This window comes from Bubalus kerabau, chromosome 7, assembly GCF_029407905.1.
Source record: "Bubalus kerabau isolate K-KA32 ecotype Philippines breed swamp buffalo chromosome 7, PCC_UOA_SB_1v2, whole genome shotgun sequence".
NCBI classification, from domain to species: Eukaryota; Metazoa; Chordata; class Mammalia; order Artiodactyla; family Bovidae; genus Bubalus; species Bubalus kerabau.
The window spans coordinates 81,816,649-81,840,647 of record NC_073630.1 but is presented as its reverse complement, the minus strand read 5'-3'; the positions used below and the strand labels follow the sequence as shown (position 1 = coordinate 81,840,647).

At 34.7% G+C, this 23,999-nt stretch overlaps 1 protein-coding gene across 1 annotated transcript in view; it reads right to left on the bottom strand.

The window, feature by feature from the left end:
* ADGRL3 (adhesion G protein-coupled receptor L3) overlaps positions 1-23,999 on the bottom strand; it is a 900,477-nt gene that overhangs the window by 37,313 nt on the left and 839,165 nt on the right. The window contains exons 23-24 of the mRNA XM_055588685.1: positions 18,436-18,604; positions 3,486-3,611 (exon numbers count right to left, since the gene is read on the bottom strand). Of these exons, the coding sequence (XP_055444660.1) occupies positions 3,486-3,611; positions 18,436-18,604 (295 nt within the window). The remainder of the gene's footprint in view (positions 1-3,485; positions 3,612-18,435; positions 18,605-23,999) is intronic.

Here is a 23,999-nt window from a genome sequence, read left to right as displayed (position 1 = left end):
ATGGTACATATATTTTTTGTTTAAAATACTGTATAACAAAAGTAAATACATCTACAAATTCAACAAAACAACTGAAAATAGATGAGAGAACAATTAATGAAAGGTCAAGGTGGAAAGAACAATACTTCAGTCAGAGTTTTTATAAACCAGTCTTTTATAAGTGATTACCACTGGGAGATTAATAGATGGAGAGGATTTTTACTTTTTAGTCTTAAAAATCATATCCCTCCATTACCTACACAGTAGCCACATGATTTTATTACATGTGGGTGATTTCCTGTCACATCCTTTTCTAAATTATATCCTTAACTTACTAAATAGTCAAAATAAAATCAAAACTCCAGTTCTCTTACAAATACCTAAGGATCTGTCTCCAGCTTTCTTCATCTCCCATTCACACACCACTTGAACCAATGACATTCTTCCTACTCCCAAAGTTTCAAGTTCTTACCCACCTAAATGGCTTTATATTTGATGCACTCTCACCTGAAATTCTCTTTCCCTGAACACCCTTCCTGTCATTTCTCCAAACAGTCTTGGCCTAGCACTTAATCCAAGTAACCACCTGTACTTTATGCATCATATGGCTATATTTGGTTCTGCACCAACTTTTATAATCTGATATTTTCTGTTGGTTTATTTGATTGCTAATAAATTTTCTGCCTTTTACAGTTAGTATGAAAGCCCCAGATCTTGGAGGAAGTTGTCTTTTAACCATTTTATCACCAGAGCTTATAATATTGCTTGGCATTTTATAATATAAATCCAATGTTTCTTAACAACAAAAAATAATGATTGTTATTTTAGAAGTTCTCTGATGTGGAAAAAGACACCTATACTCTCAAAATTTTGCCTCAGTATCAGTGAGTGTTTTAGATGTTGTGCATGGAATTTCACAGTTAATGTAAAATACTTATTATTTCTACCTAAACAGACTATATTTAAGTAATAGCACTTTGTGTAGTGTTAGACTGTCAAAGTTAAACAGAATTAGTATTAAATTAAGCACAAGAAAACAACGTGAGGTTTTTCTTCCCAATATTATAATTGTGATGTTATAACTATAAAAGTAAAAAAAAAAAAAGACACAGCTTTAAAATATATACCTGAAATTATAGTCTGCAATAATGCCACTACTAAGTGATATCTATTCCAACTTTTTGAGCATACACAATTTGTCATGTTTTATATACATTAGCTTAATATTCCTAATGACATAAGAAATGAGAAACCACTTTACTTATGAAAAAATTGAGGGCTAATGAGATTTAATGACTTGTTTTGTGTCACAGCTGGTAGGAATATGGCAAGGCTAGAATTAAAACAAGGTCTACACACTCACAAAGTTTATGATTGTTCTTTTAAGCTGCAGTATTTTATCTTGTGGGTTAGAAGTAATGCTAAACATTGCACAACTCTGTTCTAATATAATGCATGAAGCTCCGAAATATTATGATTTCACTGAAGACATTTGTCAATAAAATGGCTGTGGGATAATGGTTGATGAGCTCAGTTATATGAAAGGAATGCAGAAACAAATCAAGTTAAATGACATACAGAATCTCAGAAATTTCAATTTAAAATTGTTGAAAAGACTGTTACAAAAAAGAGAGGTAAGAATTTATCAGGTTGAAAATGGAAGGACTGCATCACAAGAAGGTCATACAGAAAGTATCCAGGTGTGCCTCCACTCTTATAGGAAACTCAGATTCTGAATGAAAATTTACTAGTCCTGACTCAGAAATCTCAGTCCATCTAATTTGGTACATTTGCTTCCTTAATTTACAACTTTGCAAACTTACAAAGCCATAGAAATAATAAAATAAATTCAAATTTTAAATAACTGCCTATTATATGTGGGAATAAGTTCTGTGATTATTATGATAATTTGTGGTTGTTAAGTGTCAAGATAACTTGTCAAAATAAAAATAAACATTCTAAAACTAACATATAACTGATAGGTTTGACAGTTTCATGTTAGTTTTAAAATGTTTAGTTGGAACTATTAGATTGATAGTAGATATGTGGTTTTCTTTATAAAATAAAACATAACTCCTTTAGTGTGATGAAAACATTTCTGAGAATATTGTTTATTATCTTTGGTTTATAAGAGGTTTTCAAGCGCTAGTTCAGTGTGTACAACTGTCCAGCCTGACAATGAATGTGTTTTAGAGAATAAGATATATTAGCTTGGCAAGTGATATAATTAAAAGTTACAAGGATATTTAATTTTCTAAGCATATGAATGGAATTGTTTAGGGAAACTGAACCTATTATATTTATAAGGCAATTGGAATTAGTCAAAGAACAAATGATCTTTTTTATTATATATATGTGTATATATATAATTACCAAATTAAAATAAATTAAGTTAGAAGGTTGCATTAATATAGTGAAAATATGCTCTTAATTTATAAATTTATTTTGGAATTTCAATTCAAGTCTTCTTCAGAAAATTTCAATTAACAACACTATAAAAATGATTGTTTTTTCCAATGAATCATATATTCTTAGAAATATTAGTTTGGTAATTGGAACTCAAACTCACTTATGCATGACCCACATATCCTCGAGTTGCTGAAATTTTTACATAGTAATCTTTGGACTGACATTGTGTGGAAAATAGAAGACAAGTTACTTAAAAGTTCAGAATTTCCTTTGAGAGGGGTGATGCAGTCATTATTAATATATCTAGTGCTGATGTTGAAGCTGAAACTCCAATACTTTGGCCACCAGATGCAAAGAGCTGACTCATTTGAAAAGACCCTGATGCTGGGAAAGATTGAGGCAGGAGGAGAAGGGGACGGCAGAGGATGAGATGGTTGGATGGCATCACTGACTGGATGGACATGAGTTTGGGTAAACTCCAAGAGCTGGTGATGGGCAGGGAGGATTGACATGCTGCAGTTCATGGGGTCGCAAAGAATCGGACAAGACTGAGAGACTGAACTGAACTGAACTGAAGTGCTGGACTCATGGGAGCAAGCACTTTGACCAGTTAAATCAATGATGCTATTTTGGTATTCTGAATTGCCCTTTGACCTACTAGCATACAACATGAAATGAGTTATAACTTTCTATTAAAACTATTTAATAAGTAAATATTTTCAGTATACAATAAAGAATTATTAGACTAGTTAAAAGAAGTAATTAACTCAAGAACATTTATGTAAAGTATTACTTTCTTAGAATTTTAGGTGAAATGTCAAATTCCTTTCCTCACCTTCATTTTTCATTCAACTAGGGACAATCTGAAATCATGAATTACTATTCAAACTTAGACTCTAAACTTCAAATTGTTTTGCAGTTTGGTTTCTTAAATTTCTGTCATAACCATTTTCACTTGAGATACACTAGAACAAAACAACAAAATTGTGTTGTGTTAAATGCTTGGGATAGAAAATAAATCTCATCAAGAAAGGACAGCAATTTATAATAGAATACAGAAAAGAGCTATTTCATTTTAATTAACAAATATTGTTTACCTGTGAGCCTGTGGAGTAGCGCCCAGGAGTTCGGGAACCAGATGTTTTCCCTGAGCCGATGGAGCTCTCTGTACTTTTGCCACTACAGCAATGTGTTCGCAGGCATTTCCCATACTCTTTTCGTACCTAGTCAAAAACATTAACTTCTATTAGCAAAGACTTCATTTCGGCTAGAAATATAAAATGTGTGTGAGTTTTATTTTCAGATAATTAAAACATTTTGCCCTACAGATATGAATAAGAAAGTCTGTTCAGAATATATTTTATATGTTTTTTACAATATAAAATAATATCCATACTGTGAAGATTGAAATTTGTATAACTGGACTTTTTAAAACACATAAACACACATATGCCTAATCACACCATAATGATATCTCTTAGTTGAAAAAACAAAAACTTAAGACTTTTCTACACTATTTTTAGCTTCATAGATCTGATACAAAGTATCCCTATTGGTGCAACTATCATTTAGGCAGAGGTCTAGCCAGGAAGTTAGAGAGAAGAGGAAATGGAAACGGTGAGAGAGAAAGAAGAGACAAAATATTTAAAGACAGAGCAGAAAAAAAGAATGTGTTGGGCTAAGCATTTTAAAATAATTTATATTTCTTTGAAATGTATTTATCTTAAAAGAGGTAAATTGTCAATCTGAGAATATAAAATTCAAAATATTTAAAATTTATTCCCTCAAAATGGTGGTGGTTTAGTCACTAAGTCATCTCCAACTCTTACAACCCCATGGACTATAGCCTGCCAGTCTCTTCTGTCAATGGTATTTTTCAGGCAAGAATATTGGAATGGGTTGCCATTTCCTTCTCCAGGGAATCTTCCCAACCCAGGAATTGAACCTGGGTCTCCTGCATTGCAGACAGAGTCTTTACCAACTGAACTATGAAGGAAGACCTTCATCAAAATAGTTCTAATAAATAATTACAGAGAAATATGATTGCTTTCCTATATAGGACTGCACTTAACTAATTAATCCTTGTTGTAGTATAAAAACCACAATATAAAAGGAGATACACATTTTTTAGCTGATACTTTCAAACAAGAAAATATATCAACAATTCTGGGGGAAATCAATTTAATCAAACAAGACTTACAAAAATAAACAGAAATTGTTCTAAATCATATCTCCACTAGTGACATCAAGAAAAATAAATGCCTTACGTTGAGATCTTTAATCCATTTTGAGTTTATTTTTGTGTATGGTGTTAGAAAGTGTTCTAGTTTCATTCTTTTACAAGTGGTTGACCAGATTTCCCAGCACCACTTGTTAAAGAGATTGTCTTTAATCCATTGTATATTCTTGCCTCCTTTGTCAAAGATAAGGTGTCCATATGTGCGTGGATTTATCTCTGGGCTTTTTATTTTGTTCCATTGATCTATATTTCTGTCTTTGTGCCAGTACCATACTCTCTTGATAACTGTGGCTTTGTAGTAGAGCCTGAATTCTGGTGGGTTGATTCCTGCAGTTCCATTCTTCTTTCCCAAGATCGCTTTGGCTATTCAAGGTTTTTTGTATTTCCATACAAATTGTGAAATTATTTGTTCTAGCTCTGTGAAGAATACTGTTGGTAGCTTGATAGGGATTGCATTGAATCTATAAATTGCTTTGGGTAGTATACTCATTTTCACTATATTGATTCTTCCAATCCATGAACATGGTATATTTCTCCATCTATTAGTGTCCTCTTTGATTTCTTTCACCAGTGTTTTATAGTTTTCTATATATAGGTCTTTAGTTTCTTTAGGTAGATATATCCCTAAGTATTTTATTCTTTTCGTTGCAATGGTGAATGGAATTGTTTCCTTAATTTCTCTTTCTGTTTTCTCATTATTAGTGTATAGGAATGCAAGGGATTTCTGTGTGTTGATTTTATATCCTGCAACTTTACTATAGTCATTGATTAGTTCTAGTAGTTTTCTGGTGGAGTCTTTAGGGTTTTCTATGTAGAGGATCATGTCATCTGCAAATAGTGAGAGTTTTACTTCTTCTTTTCCAACTTGGATTCCTTTTATATCTTTTTCTGCTCTGATTGCTGTGGCCAAAACTTCCAAAACTATGTTGAATAGTAATGGTGAAAGTGGACACCCTTGTCTTGTTCCTGACTTTAGAGGAAATGCTTTCAATTTTTCACCATTGAGGATAATGTTTGCTGTGGGTTTGTCATATATAGCTTTTATTATGTTGAGGTATGTTCCTTCTATTCCTGCTTTCTGGAGAGTTTTTATCATAAATGGATGTTGAATTTTGTCAAAGGCTTTCTCTGCATCTATTGAGATATTCATATGGTTTTTATTTTTCAATTTGTTAATGTGGTGTATTACATTGATTGATTTGCGGATATTGAAGAATACTTGCATCCCTGGGATAAAGCCCACTTGGTCATGGTGTATGATCTTTTGAATGTGTTGTTGGATTCTGATTGCTAGAATTTTGTTAAGGATTTTTGCATCTATGTTCCTCAGTGATATTGGCCTGTAGTTTTCTTTTTTTGTGGGATCTTTGTCAGGTTTTGGTATTAGGGTGATGGTGGCCTCATAGAATGAGTTTGGAAGTTTACCTTCCTCTGTAATTTTCTGGAAGAGTTTGAGCAGGATAGGTGTTAGCTCTTCTCTAAATTTTTGGTAGAATTCAGCTGTGAAGCCGTCTGGACCTGGGTTTTTGTTTGCTGGAAGATTTTTGATTACAGTTTCAATTTCCGTGTTTGTGATGGGTCTGTTAAGATTTACTATTTCTTCCTGATCGAGTTTTGGAAAGTTGGACATTTCTAAGAATTTGTCCATTTCTTCCTCGTTGTCCATTTTATTGGCATATAATTGTTGATAGTAGTCTCTTATGATCTTTTGTATTTCTGTGTTGTCTGTTGTGATCTCTCCATTTTCATTTCTAATTTTATTGATTTGATTTTTCTCCCTTTGTTTCTTGATGAGTCTGGCTAATGGCTTGTCAATTTTATTTATCCTTTCAAAGAACCAGCTTTTGGCTTTGTTGATTTTTGCTATGATCTCTTTTGTTTCTTCTGCATTTATTTCTGCTCTAATTTTTAAGATTTCTTTCCTTCTACTAACCCTGGGGTTCTTCATTTCTTCCTTTTCTAGTTGCTTTAGGTCTAGAGTTAGGTTATTTATTTGACTTTTTTCTTGTTTCTTGAGGTATGCCTGTATTGCTATGAACTTTCCCCTTAGCACTGCTTTTACAGTGTCCCACAGGTTTGGGGTTGTTGTGTTTTCATTTTCATTCGTTTCTATGCAAATTTTGATTTCTTTTTTAATTTCTTCTGTGATTTGTTGGTTATTCAGCAGCGTGTTGTTCAGCCTCCATATGTTGGAATTTTTAATAGTTTTTCTCCTGTAATTGAGATCTAAACTTACTGCATTGTGGTCAGAAAAGATGCTTGGAATGATTTCTATTTTTTTGAATTTACCAAGGCTAGCTTTATGGCCCAGGATGTGATCTATCCTAGAGAAGGTTCCATGTGAGCTTGAGAAAAAGGTGAAATTCATTGTTTTGGGATAAAATGTCCTATAGATATCAATTAGGTCTAACTGGTCTATTGTATCATTTAAAGTTTGTGTTTCCTTGTTAATTTTCTGTTTAGTTGATCTATCCATAGGTGTGAGTGGGGTATTAAAGTCTCCCACTATTATTGTGTTATTGTTAATTTCTCCTTTCATACTTGTTAGCATTTGTCTTACCTACTGCGGTGCTCCCGTGTTGGGTGCATATATATTTATAATTGTTATATCTTCTTCTTGGATTGATTCTTTGATCATTATGTAGTGACCATCTTTTTCTCTTTTCACAGCCTTTGTTTTAAAGTCTATTTTATCTGATATGAGTATTGCTACTCCTGCTTTCTTTTGGTCCCTATTTGCATGGAAGATCTTTTTCCAGCCCTTCACTTTCAGTCTGTATGTGTCCCCTGTTTTGAGATGGGTCTCTTGTAGACAACATATGTAGGGGTCTTGTTTTTGTATTCATTCAGCCAGTCTTTGTCTTTTTGTTGGGGCATTCAACCCATTTACGTTTAAGGTAATTACTGATAAGTATGATCTAGTTGCCATTTACTTTATTGTTTTGGGTTTGAATTTATACACCATTTTTGTGTTTCCTGTCTAGAGAATATCCTTTAGTATTTGTTGGAGAGCTGGTTTGGTGGTGCAGAATTCTCTCAGCTTTTGCTTGTCATAGGCAAAACACTCTCTGACATACATCTCAGCAGGATCCTCTATGACCCACCTCCCAGAATATTGGAAATAAAAGCAAAAATAAACAAATGGGACCTAATTAAGCTTAAAAGCTTATGCACATCAAAGGAAACTATTAGCAAGGTGAAAAGACAGCCTTCAGAATGGGAGAAAATAATAGCAAATGAAGCAACTGACAAACAACTAATCTCAAAAATATACAAGCAACTCCTACAGCTCAACTCCAGAAAAATAAATGACCCAATCAAAAAATGGGCCAAAGAACTAAATAGACATTTCTCCAAAGAAGACATACAGATGGCTAACAAACACATGAAAAGATGCTCAACATCACTCATTATCAGAGAAATGCAAATCAAAACCACTATGAGGTACCATTTCACGCCAGTCAGAATGGCTGCGATCCAAAAATCTACAAGCAATAAATGCTGGAGAGGGTGTGGAGAAAAGGGAACCCTCTTACACTGTTGGTGGGAATGCAAACTAGTACAGCCACTATGGAGAACAGTGTGGAGATTCCTTAAAAAACTGGAAATAGAACTGCCTTATGATCTAGCAATCCCACTGCTGGGCATACACACTGAGGAACCCAGAAGGGAAAGAGACACGTGTACCCCAATGTTCATCGCAGCACTGTTTATAATAGCCAGGACATGGAAGCAACCTAGATGTCCATCTGCAGATGAATGGATAAGAAAGCAGTGGTACATATACACAATGGAGTATTACTCAGCCATTAAAAAGAATACATTTGAATCAGTTCTAATGAGGTGGATGAAACTGGAGCCTATTATACAGAGTGAAGTAAGCCAGAAAGAAAAACACCAATACAGTATACTAACATATATATGGAATTTAGAAACATGGTAACAATAACCCTGTGTACGAGACAGCAAAAGAAACACTGATGTATAGAACAGTCTTATGGACTCTGTGGGAGAGGGAGAGGGTGGGAAGATTTGGGAGAATGGCATTGAAACATGTAAAATATCATGTATGAAACAAGTTGCCAGTCTAGGTTCGATGCACGATACTGGATGCTTGGGGCTAGTGCACTGGGATGACCCAGAGGGATGGTATGGGGAGGGAGGAGGGAGGAGGGTTCAGGATGGGGAACACATGTATACCTGTGGCAGATTCATTTTGATATTTGGCAAAACTAATACAATTTTGTAAAGTTTAAAAATAAAATAAAATTAAAAAGAAAAGAAAAATAAATGCCAATTACTTGTTCATCAATTAAAACACATTATAGGATAACTTACTGGTTTTATATTCACAAAGTTTACATTCATTATGAAATAATATTGTATATATATTATCTTTAGCATTTCATTGATTTCACATGAGTTCATAGTTTCCAGAATTTGTGACAATGTAATATTACTTAAAACAAACTTATAAAAACATGCTTTCCTGAGAAATTTTACTTAGAATCAAGAGAAAAATAAGGAGTATGTATGATATATTAAAGTTAGTATTTGAAATTAAACATTATCTCAATATATTACAGTTCATTCCATCTATAATATGGCAAAATCAGAGACTGACTAGATTCAGATTTGTTTGAAGAACTCACATTCACTAAATTATGTGATAGGAACAATGATACAAAGTCATGTCAATCAAAGCATGGAGAAGGAGTGCCTGATAGAAGTAGAGAGGGACCAAGAAAGGCTTTCCAGAGAAGAAGACTTCTGAAATAATCTTCATATGTATACCAATGGCTGATGCATGTTGAGGTTTGAAAGAAATCAAAAAAATTCTGTTAAGCAATTATCCTTCAATTAAAAAATAAATTAATTAATAAATATATATGTTGGAATTTGTTGGTTTAGTGAATTAAGTTGAAAGACAGGATAGATAAGAGAAAAAAGGTGCTCAGTGTGAGCAGAACAAAGAGGCATGATGTGCTAATCTTTAAAGCCTTTCATTGGTTATGCCAAAATTACATATTTTAATATATTTAAATTATATTGTTTCCAACCAAGTTTTTATGCCATTTATTATTAATTAGAAATCATCATTTTTATTCACTATTTACAAGCCAATTCATATTTTGTTTTTTAAAATAAGTCTGTGACCACTTCTGTGTGTGTGTTTGTTGAAGATATGTGTGAGGGTGAGATAGGAGGGAGAGATGAAGAAGCTTCTCCATCTTAAACATTCTTTGCTAGGAACTATGCTAGGCTCCTCCCTCAAAATGAATCTAGGAAATAATTATTACTGACATTTTACAAATAAGAACACTAAAGAGATTAAGCAATGAAAGTAAACTGAAAGACTGAAAAGGTTAAGTGATATGCATTATGTGAAAATATCCAAATCTCATAGGTGCTCTATGATCAGAAAGCTCTCACTAAGATGCCACATTTCTAATATTGATATAACCAACATAAGGTATTATATATTATTAATCTATTAGATTATCTCATTCTTTGTCTCTGGAGAAAATGAGGACAAATATTTAATTAGAATTTCAGGAAACTTAAAAATCCCCACTCATAGGGAGGCATTATCAATTACAGTTTAGTAATTTGTATTCAATTTATGAAATATCTCCTAGAACCTAAATTTTCACCATAACCTATATCCTATTTTGTTTTTCTTCATGAACTCAACAGGTGATGCTTTTCTCCTTAGAAGAGGATGTGTTTTTTAGTGCAGTGATTTAAACCTAAACAGATATTTTGGGGAGAGAGGGGCTATTAAGAGAAAGAAGAAGAAAGGGAACCACTTCCATTTCTGTTACTTTCAAAGGGAGCAATATTGTATAAGCAGGAATTCACCATGAAAATATACCAAAAAATGTTAAATATTCTGAACTGATTATATAAATAACCAGTAAATAAAGATATCTTGTGATACCTAGTCCCACATTTAGCTATATTACTTACTGAATCATTACAGACTTTATTTTTCTATGATTAGATCCGAAGTGGTGAGCATGTATGTTAAAAAGAAAAAAGCAAAAATAACATGCACCATCTCCATGAGAGGTATCTCTTCATATTATAATATAATTTATTTGACAATTTAGTCATTTGCATATTCTAATCCACTATTTCACATAATACAACATCTTATCCCAATCAGATATGGCATGTGATTATTCAACATGAGGTTGTTCTAAAATAAAGATGGAAAAGAAAATATACCTGCCCAAAGAATATTTTTTTTATACTCTCTGATCAGAAATAAAATAATTATGAAACTTTCTGAGATGTTTCACATAATTAACAACAAAGAAAACGTGACAACCTTAATGATAAAGTAGAGATTCTGGTGACACAATCATACAACCTACACTCTAGAAAATGACTGACAAGTCAAAGTTTGATTTTTTTTTTGTTGTTAATGAGTTGAATCAATCAACAAATAATCCTATAAAACAAATGATCTCAAAAATGGAATATTTTACATTTCTCTACTCAAATATGAGTAACTACATAAGATGAGCATATTATTGAAATCAGTCAGATGGCTTAAGAAAAACCTCCTACAAGAAATAAGACTGTTAAAATGTCCATAAGAACCAAGGCTATCCATAGGTTCAATGCAGTTTCTATAAAAGTTCCAGTATTTTTCACAGATACAGAAAAAGATATCCTTAAATGTATACAGAACCACTAAAGACTCCAAACAGCCAAAGCAATCCTGAGAAGAAAGAACAAAGATGGAGGCATCACATTGCAGACTGCACACCATAGCACAAAACTATAGTAATCACAACAGTACGGTATCGGAAAAATAGATCAATAGACAAGGATCAGATTCTGAAGTGAAAGTCACTCAGTCGTTTCTGACTCTATGTGACCCCATGGACTATACAGTTCATACATTCTGCAGGCCAGAATACTGGAGTGGGCAGCCTTTCCCTTTTCCAGGGGATCTTCGCAACACAGGGATCAAGCCCAGGTCTCCCGCATTGCAGCCAAATTCTTTACCAGCTGAGCTACAATGCAAGCCCAATGAAACAGATTGTGAGCCCATAAATAAACCCTTGTCTATACCTGGTCATAGTAAAAACATCCTCTTCCAACACACAAGAGATGACTCTACACATGGACATCACCAGATAGTCAATACCAAAATCAAATTGATTATATTATTTGCAGCTAAAGTTAGAGAGGCTCTATACAGTCAGCAAACACAAGACCAGGAGCTGACTGTGGCTCAGATCATGAACTCCTTATTGCCAAATTCAGACTTATATTGAAGAAAGTAGGGAAACCAGACCATTCAGGCTTGACTTAAATTGAATCCCTTATAATTATACAGTGGAAATGACAAATAGATTCCAGGGATTAGATCTGACAGACAGAGAGCCTGAAGAACTATGGATGGTGGTTCATGACATTGAATAGAAGGCAGTTATCAAGACCATCCCCAAGAAAAAGAAATGCAAAAAGGTAAAACTGTTGTCTGAGGTGGCTTTACAAATAGCTGAAAAAAAGAGATGAAAGGCAAAGGAGAAAAGGAAACACATACCCATTTGAATCCAGAGTTCCAATGAATAGCAAGGAGAGATAAGAAAGGCTTCTTCAGTGATCAATGCAAAGAAATAGAGGAAAACAATAGAATGGGAAAGACTAGAGATCTCTTCAAGAAAGTCAGAGATGCCAAGGAAACATTTCATGCGAAGATGGCCACAATAAAGGACAGAAATGGTATGCACCTAACAGATGTAGAAGATATTAAGAAGAGTTGGCAAGAATACACAGAACTACACAAAAAAGATCTTCATAACCCAGGTAACCACAATGTTGTGATCACTCACCTAGAGCCAGACATCCTGGAATGTGAAGTCAAGTGGACCTTAGGAAGCATCACTATGAACAAAGCTAGTGGAGGTGATGGAATTACAGTTGACCTATTTCAAATCCTAAAAGATGATGCTGTGAAAGTGTTGCATTCAATATGCCAGCACATTTGGAAAACTCAGCAGTGGCCACAGGACTGGAAAAGGTCACTTTTCATTCCAATCCCACAGAAAGGTAATGGTAAAGAATGTTCAAACTATGGCACAATTGCACTCATCTCACACACTAGCAAAGTAATGCTCAAAATTCTCCCAGTGAGGCTTCAACAGTATGTAAACTATGAACTTTCAGATGTTCAAGCTAGATTTAGAAAAGGCAGAGGAACCAGAGATCATATTGCCAACACTGCATCATAGAAAAAGCAAGAGAATATCAGAAAAACATCTAGTTCTGCTTTACTGATTATGGCAAAGCCTTTGACTGTGTAGATCACAACAAACTGTGGAAAATTCTTAAAGAGATGGAGTACCAAACCACCTGACCTGCCTCCTGAGAAATCTGTATGCAGGTCAAGAAGCATCAGTTAGAACCAGATGTGGAACAACAGACTGGTTCCAAATCATGAAAGGAGTATGTCAAGGCTGTATATTGTCACCCTGCTTATTTAACTTATATACAGACATCATGAGAAATGCCAGGCTGGATGAGGCACAAGATGGAATTAAGATTGCTGGGAGAAATATCAATAACCTCATATATGCAGATGACACTACCTTTATGGCAGAAAGTGAAGAGGAACTAAAGAACCTCTTGATGAAAGTGAAAAAGAAGAGTGAAAAAGCTGGCTTAAAACTCAACATTCAAAAACAAAGATCATGGCATCCAGTCCCATTACTTCATGACAAATAGTTGGGGAAACTATGGAAAACAGTGAGAGACTTTATTTTTTGGAGGACTCCAAAATCACTGCAGATGGTGACTGCAGCCATGGAATTAAAAGATGCTTGCTCCTTGGAAGAAAAGCTATGACAAACCTAGCATTAAAAAGCAGAGACATTACTTTGTCGACAAAGGTCCATCTAGTCAAAGCTATGATTTTCCAGTAGTCATGTATGGATGTGAGAGTTGGACTATAAATAAAGCTGAGTGCCAAAGAATTAATGCTTTTGAGCTGTGATGTTGGAGAAGACTCTCGAGAGTCCATTGGACTGCCAGGAGATCCAACCAGTGAATCCTAAGGGAAATCAGTCCTGAATATTCATTGGAAAGACTGATGCTGAAGCTGAAACTCTTTGGCCACCAAATAGTTTGGCCACCTGATGCGAAGAATTGATTCCTTGGAAAAGACCCTGATTCTGGGAAAGATTTAAGGTCAGAGGAGAACTGGGCAACAGAGGATGAGATGGTTGGATGGCATCATCGACAAGATGGACATGAGTTTGAGCAAGCTTGAGAGCTGGTGATGGACAGGGAAGCCTGAGGTGCTACAGTCCATGGGTTGCAAAGATCGGACAGAACTAAGCAACTGAACTGGACTGATATGGTTAACTAATATCGATAAGAAAGCTATGAATAAATAATGGGGAAAATACAGTCTCTTAATAAATGGCATTAGGAAAACTGGATAACCACATGTAAATGAAGGAAACTGAACCTCACTATCTTATACGATACACAACATCTAATTTGCGAACTCTTAGTTGCCGTGTGTGAGACCTAGTTTCCTGACTCGGGATCAAACAGGGCCCCCTGCATTGGGAGTGCTGAGTCTTGGCCACTGGACCACCAGGGAATTCCAAGGCCTACTACTACTACTAAGTCACTTCAGTCGTGTCCGACTCTGTGTGACCCCATAGACGGCAGCCCACCAGGCTCCCCCATCCCTGGGATTCTCCAGGCAAGAACACTGGAGTGGGTTGCCATTTCCTTCTCCAATGCATGAAAGTGAAAAGTGAAAGGGAAGTCGCTCACTCGTGTCCGACTCTTCATGACCCCATGGACGGCAGCCTACCAGGTTCCTCCATCCATGGGATTTTCCAGGCAAGAGTACTAGAGTGGGGTGCCATTGCTTCATTAAATCAGTCAATCAATTTTTTTACAAATTTAAGACACCTGTGGAGAGGAAAAAAAGATGGCACCCCAGAGCTAGAGCAGGTAGAGGGATACGCCAAAGATGGCACCCCTGGTGCCCTCACTGGGGGGCATCCAAAAGCTCTTGGAAGTACATGTTAAGTTAGACACCTGCCCCTTAGGCTGCTTCTGCTTATACATAAGTAAATCAGCCTCTTTTCTCCTGAAGTCTGGTCGCATGAGCAGCTGCAACTGTGCTGGACATGAGGTGGGTTCCAATATAAAAGAAGCTATCTGTGGACTAGTGGAGAGGACTACACCTCACCAAATATGGGAGACCCAGGTTCAATCCCTGGGTTGGGAAGATCCTCTGGAAGAAGAAATGGCAACCTACTCTTTAGTATTCTTGCCTGGAGGAATTCCATGAACAGGGATCGCAAAGACTTGGACACGACTCTGCGACTAACACACACATATAGAAAGAACAAGCAACAAAAGAAAAAGTAGTAAGTTGTACTATATCAAACTAAAAAGCTGCTGCACAGCAAAGGAAACAACAGAGTTGAATGGCTATCTACAGAATGGAAGAAAATATTTGCCAATCATACATCTGATAAGTAGTTAACACCAATAATATACAAAGCACTCATACAACTCAAAAGTAGCCCCCCCTACTCAAAAGTAGCCCCCCCCAGTCCAACTAAAAATGGACTAAAGAAGTGAATAGACATTTTTTCTAAGAAGACATGCAAATGGCTAGCTTGAAAAGATGCTCAACATAACTAATTAGAAAAATGAAAATCAAAATCACAATTAGATATCACTTCACATATGTTAGAATGGCTATCATGAAGAAAACAAGAGATAAGAATTGGTGCTTCTCTGGTATCTCAGGGGTAAATAATCTGCCGCAATGTAGGAGACACAGGAGACATATGTTCCATCCCTGGGTCAGGAAGATCCTCTGGAGAAGGAAATGGCAATCCACTCCAGTATTTTTGCTTGGGAAATTTCATGGATAGAGGAGCTTGGTGGGCTATAGCCCATAGGGTTGCAAACAGTTGGACATGACTTAGAGACTAAACCACAATAATAATTGGTGAGAATATGGAGGAAAGAGAGCTATTGTGCCCTGTTGGTGGGAATATAAATAAATACAACTGTTATGGAAAGCAATATGAAAGTGCCTTACAAAATTGAAAATAGAACTACCATATGATTCAGCAATCCCACTTCTGGGCTTATATCCCAAGAAAACAAAAATCAGGATCTTAAAGAGATATCTGCACACCCATATTCACTTAAGCACTATTCACAACAGCCAAGATATAGAAGTAACCAAACTGTCCATCAGTGAATGAATGAATCAAGAAGAAAACTGTAGTTTGCTGTACTCTGTTGTAATGAATCACAAAATTGAACTTGATCACATGTAGTTTTTAAAAATTCACCTCTGTTAAATATGTCCCATATACTAAAACCCATAATTTGTTTTTGGATTCTGAGGTTTGGTATCTCTACCTGGATATCAAAACAGTGATGTGTATTTTGGACATAATAAAATAATAAGGGAAAACTCTAATAGGTACTAGCTAATGAAAATAATCCCAATCAGAATAATTCATGCATAAAGCACAAAAATCTTTTCTGTTCTATAGAAAATTTCAATACGCACATTAAAACAAAATTTCTAGCTAATATAGAAAAGAATCGGCAAATCCAGTTTACTTTATTTGAAAATGTTAGTATAACTACCTATGATGGCCCAATATTCCCTTATTTACATGAACAAATGCTACCTTTTCCTGATTTTGCTTCCACCTTTTTACATATTTCTCTTGACAATCAGTTATGGCTCCTTTCTAACAAAATCTAGAAATCTTTTCAAGTCTTTCTGACTTCTCTGCAGTGTTTTATAATACTGACCACTGTTTACTTCTGGACACTTCCCCCCATCTTTAATTCAGATACTATCTTTTCATTCTTCTCCTCAGACACTTTCTTCCATTTCTATTCTTACTCATCGCTCATGTCTCCAAGTCGTCACACTGCCCAAGTGTCATCAACTGCTAGCTGTTTGTATTATAATACCCAATTCTTCATCTTCCTGGGGTATAAGAGGTAGACTATGTTTCCCAGCCTTGCTTGCAGTTTGAGTGGTACTACTGACGGTGTCCTATCTGATGGAATGTGAGTGGAAATGATATGAACCATTTCCAGACTTTTTATACAAGGTCCCCTCTCTTTTTCTCAGATTATCTGCTGGCTACCAACACCCAAAGTGTTGGTAAAGGTGTTGGTATTACTATGGAAATAAAATAGTGAGGTTAGTTGAGCTGTCACTGGCTGTGTCCCTCCATTAGGCACCTGCATCAATTGGGCCATGATTAAAAAGAATAAACATTTATTAGGTTAAATGATTGCAATTTGGGGTGTATGCACATTAAGTATTTAGGAAGATTCATCCATTCTAACATCATAACCTGTTTTATGTAACCTACATTAACTGGCCTAAGTCAACATTGTTATTCTAGCCTACATTTAATATCATGCCAGCATATTTTTAATATCTAACATGAATAAAGCTGAAAACAGGATAAAACTGAACTCATCTCAATAAGTGGACACACATTTCTCAAATTTGTTTAGTCTTTCAAACCCAAAATCATACAGACTGATATATTTACTCTTCATTTTCTGAAGAAAAACTGTAGATCTTGTTGTTGCTTAGGGAAAAAAAATCACATTTTCCAATTTCATCTTCAGTGCCACATCTCAATGTATCATAATTATTTTATTAGCTCCACTTTATACATGAGGAAACTGGAGCACATGCATGCTAATTAAATGGCCCAAGGTCACATAAGCCATTAAGTAGAGGAACTAGGATTCGGACACAGTCTTGGCTCAGGGGTCTATGTGATCAGAACTATAAAGACCACATTTTTAATTGAGTTAAAAAGTATAAGATGAGAAAATCAATGCTGAGATTAAAAAAAAGCAATGTAAGTGTTTAGTTGCTAAAATTAACTTTTAAAATGAGCACTTTAGGTCCTGGTAGATGTGAAAAATAATAAAAAATAGACCATTATAAAAATTAAATATTGCATTCTAATCATCAAAATCATAAATTTTAATAAAATATGCTTTTAAAGAAGTTCAGAGATCTTCAGGTTTCCCTGGTGTCTCAGACAGTAAAGAATCTGTGTGCAATGCAGGAGACCTGGGTTTAATTCCTGGGTCAGGAAGATCCCCTTGAAAAGGGAATGGCAAGTCACTCCAGTATTCTTGCTTGGAGAATCCCATGGACAGAGGAGCATGGTGGGCTAAAGTCCACAGGGTCACAAAGAGTTAGACATGACTGAGCAACTAACACACACATAGAGATATTTACTAAGTGTTTTACCATTCACTAAAATAATAAATGCTTTCTATCATAAATTATTTAATATTTATATTTCTTAGAATATACAACTAGTTTTTTTAAAAATAAAAAAATGTATATTTCCTATGCCATGCTATATAATATATGCATATGTATATTCTTTGCCTCCATACATCTTAGAACATCTACTTCCTAATATATAATTCCATGTGTCTGCCAATAATATGAAAGACAATAAGGTCAAATCTGTAAGAATATTATTTTTGTGCACTGTCTAAATCAAAATTTGATTCTGTCTTTTTGTTAACACATTCATCAACTTTTACAATTGCATTTTATGTCTGTTTTTCTCTTCTAATTATTATAAAAATGAAATTAACCAAATCATATATTTATTTTTTAGAGACAAAAGGATCAAGAATGATTTATATTACGGTGTTTTGTTATCATAGAATATATGCCATTTATTCTTTTTTTTGGTATGCCATTTGTTCCTGAACAGAGAATTCTAGCTTACCTTCTTTTGTAGGACACAATGGAAAATGAATATAAACATTCCCTGTAGAGAATTGAAAATGGTGAAGAGATACGCCATGATGACTGTGCTTTCATTAATATACATGAGTCCAAAGGCCCAGGTCAATCCTAATAGGCAGAGAAGAGCTATTGCACCTATAACCCATGACCTGCAAAGAGAAGAGAAAATTAAGAGTTATCAAATAGTTTGTCTTTAGTTTACATAGTCATATTGTATCAACAATACTGACACTGAAAAAAATGTTACGGTAAGTTTATTGACAGGAAATGTAAGACAGGTGGTATAAGTACTTCAAGATTTTAATGAGAACTTACAAGTTTTCAAGCTTGAGGAGATATACATGAATGAAAATGTTATGAACACAGAAATTCATTTAAGCAAAGCAGATTTGTACTATTAAACTATTCACGTATTTGCAGCACATATGTGAATGATATGGAGATGTAGTTATGGTTAATGGCAAGGGGGGAACGTCTGTAAAGTTATGTTAGTCTCCACTGGTCTCATTGGTATGATAACATTTATTTGACTAGACTCTTTCCATTAGTGCTTCACCTGATACACTTTTACCCCATTTTTCCAAATTTCCTCTTTTTCCATAAAAAATTTAATGTGTACTGATAAAAACAGAAGGAACCAATATATGGAACACATATAAATTTCTGTCTGATTCTGTAGTTATGTAGAACAAATGTGATATAAGGTAGATGGAAAAAAAAATAGTTTCCCTCTAGATCACCATCTACTCTTTCAGCCTTTGGATTGCTGTCTTCTGGGTTATGTTGGACTAGACTTTGGAAATCAGGCAATTGGCAGCTTTGTTGAAAAGAAGCCCAAAGGCTCAGGACACCTTCATGTCTTTGAAGTGTCTGTAAATTCATGGGAGAAAATGAAGTTGAAAATGGGATGGAGAGGTATGAACAAAGTAGTCCAGAACGGAAGACAAATTCTCACTCTCACTCCATTCCCTTAGTTTCCTCCAAGCTGCCATTCACAATACTAGTAAATGGGTGACAAAAGTTCATATATTTGTGGTTATGTATTCACTATCAACATAAAATAAATCTTTCCAATAGATAGGAATCCAATAATTGAAAATGTAATATTCTCAACTTCTATGTACATATGATAGGACCAAAACAGTCTAGATTTCTATAGTCTTAGCCCATCCTTTCCTTTCCCAGTATACCTTCCTGAACATGGTAAACTAATATTTCTTTTCAGCAGACTACTATCCTCTATTTACATTGTCTAAGAAATGAATATTTACAGGGATTGAAACTTTGCAAAACAAAGGATGGAAAATTGCATATATTTACTATAATCTGAAGCTGGGTTTAATAAATTTTCAGAGAGAACTACATTTTAAGAAAGATATGTCCCGAGTAGTTAAATATTATTAAAGTCTTATTAAAGTTAATCTCAAATATTTACCATTTTCCTTCTATAACCATCAGCCACTATATTCCAGATGGAAACATCCACTAAATTTAATGTGCTTAATTAAAAAATTAATAATCTTGAATAAAGAATCCCTAAAGGAAGTTTGCCATGCCACAAACATGTATGTGACATGTTTGTATATACAAATTAGAAAACATCTTAGAAGTTAATATCTTGTTTCAAAAGCAGATTCAGAAGTATGAGAACTTTCAAGATAAAGCTCTCAGTTTTTTACAGATATTGGAAAAAGGAAAAATGGGAAGAGTTGCCATTAAACCAAGACAAAATTGTTATTCAGCTTTAGAAATAAAATGATAGGATAAAATATTCAAGTCAGCTATCCACTAGAAAACACATAATGGGCTCAAGTGTTAATGATATAAAACAGTGATGAGCCCAAATTCTAAAGAAAAAAGAAGTAAGAGCATGAAGAAGTAAGTGAAATGGTACTGGAGAAAATGAAAACAAAGGACTCTTCACCAGAAGAACAAACTGAAAGTCTACAGCAAGATCACCGAAAGGTTGCCAATCTTGTTTATTGCTGCAGGACATAGAATTTTAATATGTACAAAGGAGAAAAAGCCCAAATCTTAACATTTACATTTATTTTTATTAGATTAGTACAGACTTGTAGCTTTGTTTCAGAAGCTTAAAAGATATGATCAATAATCAAGATATGTGTCAAATTCGAAAGAGATTATTTTGCAATGCAAGATTTAATTTTTGAAGGAGGTATTTCCCCTTCTTTTGGATATTTAGCCTAAGAACTTCATTAGTATCATTTGTAACTTGGTAGTTTCATGTCCAGAAAATCATTTGAAGAAATAACACTAAATCATGAAATAGTTTTAGATGAATGATGTCCGAACAAGCAACAGAAATGACGACATATGCAGCACAGAGGAGCACATCACAATGAAAGGAGAAAGCTAATAAAAGCAAAACAAGTCTGTACCACACGAAGTTGCTATTACTGTGGCACTAAGTTCAGGTGACATCCAATTAAAGGAGGTGAAGCAGAATTTTTCTGGCAATACACCTGCAGCATATTTATTCTGCAGAGAAGTTGTATGCCTGATTATTTTCCTGCACAGTTTGCTCTTCTGCCTCAATGTGAATGACAGAAGTTCTAATGATTTTTCAGTACTGATCTGACAGCTGGTTCATGGGACCACACTGATAAATGGAATTTATCAGCCATTCAGGTCATTCTTACTTGATGAAGGGTCTGTTATCCTCATAGCTAAAGAATGCATAGACATAAAGACAAGAACACCAACATTAGCATTTTATGACAAAGAATTTCATATGAAAAATATTCTCCTGGTTCCCAAAGGCCTCTGTCGCCCACCTCCCTAGAAGGCATCATTATCTTCCCTTTATATCCAGAAGGTAAATCCTAAAATGACCATGAGAACCTAAATAACAAGGAACAAAATCAATTTTACAATACTGTAATATCCCTTATGAGACTAAAAAATTCCATTTTTTTTTTCATCATGTGCACATATTACTTGTGACTTGACAGAGACATTTATTTCTAAGAGACCACATTTCTCTAGAGAATGAGAAATCTTATGAGCACCCTGGAAAAGGCTTGGGGGCATACTTAAAATGACAGATTTCATGTCATCTAAAGGTCTCCTTATTCTATAATATTACTAGGTGAGATTACTTAATTATGGACAGTATACTTCTGAGTAATTTTAACTTGCAGATGATTGACCTGAGTTAAATCAGAACATTATAGCCCATTGAAAATAATCAACAAGACTATTTTAAAATTATTTCTGATGGTGCACTGAGAAAAATTTTTGAACAATCTTTTGTAGTAATAGGAGCAAACAGACAGCACCTGTCCATCATCACTTGTATGTACTATTTAGTATCATCCACATAAAATGACATCCAAGCACCAAATTAGTAGAGATTAGTTAGGGGATATTTTGGATTTTTTTTTTTTTTTAACATAGTTGCTTCTCAGTGAATTGTGACAGGACTGAAAAGAAACAGAAAGCTTGATCCTCTATTCTCTTACCTCTTGCCAGAGGCAATGGTTTCTGATATCATGCATACAAAGTAAAGCTCTTAGAAAGGCTCCAACTGTGATGCATTTTGAACAAAGCGAACCACAGATAAAAAAATCTCACTCTCCAGGGTGATAAAAGAGTAAAGAACAGAGTGACAGCCTGGGATTTGAAGCCAGTTTGCCTGAGGTTTACATCCTAATTTAGTCACTTACTAGCTATTTGATATTAGGCAAAAATTATTAATAAATTACCTGAGGTTGTGTCAATTTTAACATCTATAAAATGGTGATAATTATAATGTAAGTTTCCTGTGATAATGAAATGATACATTATGTATCGAGTGCTCAGAATAGTACCTGACACATTGTTTGATAAATTCCCCATAGTTACTATTAGAATATTTTCATTCTTAAAATACAGAATTTCTTACCACCCCAAAGAATATAATAGAAAATAATAAATGTTGAACAGTTAAATTCATTTGATGATGCTTCAGGAGTAAATATTATGCTGTAAAATAGATGTGGTGAAAATAAGTTTGGAGATGGAGCAGGGAGTGACTAACTATAATGTCTAATATGGAATTACTGGCCACATGGGTTTATTTATATTTAAATTTAAATTAATTAAAAGGAGTTTAACATTCATTTCCTTTGGTCACAATAGTTACATTACAAATACTTAGAAACTTCAATAGCTACCATATTGAACACGGCAGTTCTAGAACATTTCTGTCATCACAGAAAGTTCTATTGGACAGTGCTGAACTAGAAGAGTCAAAGAGAGTTTTTAGCAAGGAAATGAAATTCTAAAATATTTAAATAATGCCATGGATATGTAAAAAGATAAAGAGAAGAATTTCTAAGAATCAATCATATTTAACACTTGTAAATTGTGCCTAAAAAGAAAATCCTGTGCTTATATTAATATTGAAAACTTACAGAAGATAATAGCATGATATTTATTCTACTATATGCATCCCCATGGTATCAATATTTTCCATCTATGATGCTAAATTTGTGATTAGAATGACTCTATTTTAATTTATAAAGTACAATATAGGTAAAGAAAGTTACAGAGGTTAACATGTAGGGATACCTACAAAAGGGCTATACAAAATTACATTAAGCTACTTAAATGTTTCAAAAACAATATACAGTTGATTCTCTTTGCTGTACAGCAGATGCTAACACAACACTGTAAAGCAACTAGGGGTCACTAAAAATGTTATACACACACACACACACATATATATATATATATATACATATATAGAACTTGAACTATAATTGCTAGAGTGAGACGTCTGCCTTAATGAGAAATACCAAAAGAGAGAGATATCAGGGTGCTATTCTGTGATTTTTGTTGGCAACTCTGGGGATCAGCTGCTTGCTATACTCAGTAGCAAAGACTGCAATTCCAATTCCAATTTTACTTAGAGTTATCTACACACAAACTGCAGAAAAATTATACCACAGAAATTCTTGAACTGTTCAGAAAGTTCTAGGACCCACAACAGACTTCCCAAACTGGGGATCCGGCAAAGGGACGGAGAACCTCTAGGGAATTTGACTATGGAGGCCAGTGGGATTTGATTATAGAACTTACACAGGATCAGAGAAACAGACTCTTGGAGGGCACAAACAAAACCTTGTACACACAGGAGCCAGGAGAAAGGAGCAGTGTCCCCACAAGAGACTGAGTCAGACTTGCCTGTGAGTGTCCAGGAGTCTCCAGTGGGGGCATGGGTTAACAGTTTGGCATTAAGCCGAACAACAGGGAGGGAACACAGCCCTACCCATTAACAGAAAATTAGATTAATGATTTACTGAGCAAATTCATCAGAGGGCAGACAAAATGAAAAACAGTCACAGAAAACTAACCAAACTGATCACAAGGACCACATTGCCTAATTCAATGAAACTTGAGCCACACCATGTAGGGCCACCCAAGATGGATGTGTCATGGTGGAGAGTTCTGATAAAATGTGGTCCACTGGAGAAGGGAATTGGCAAACCACTTCAGTATTCTTGCCTTGAGAGCTCCATGAACAGTATCAAAAGGCAAAAA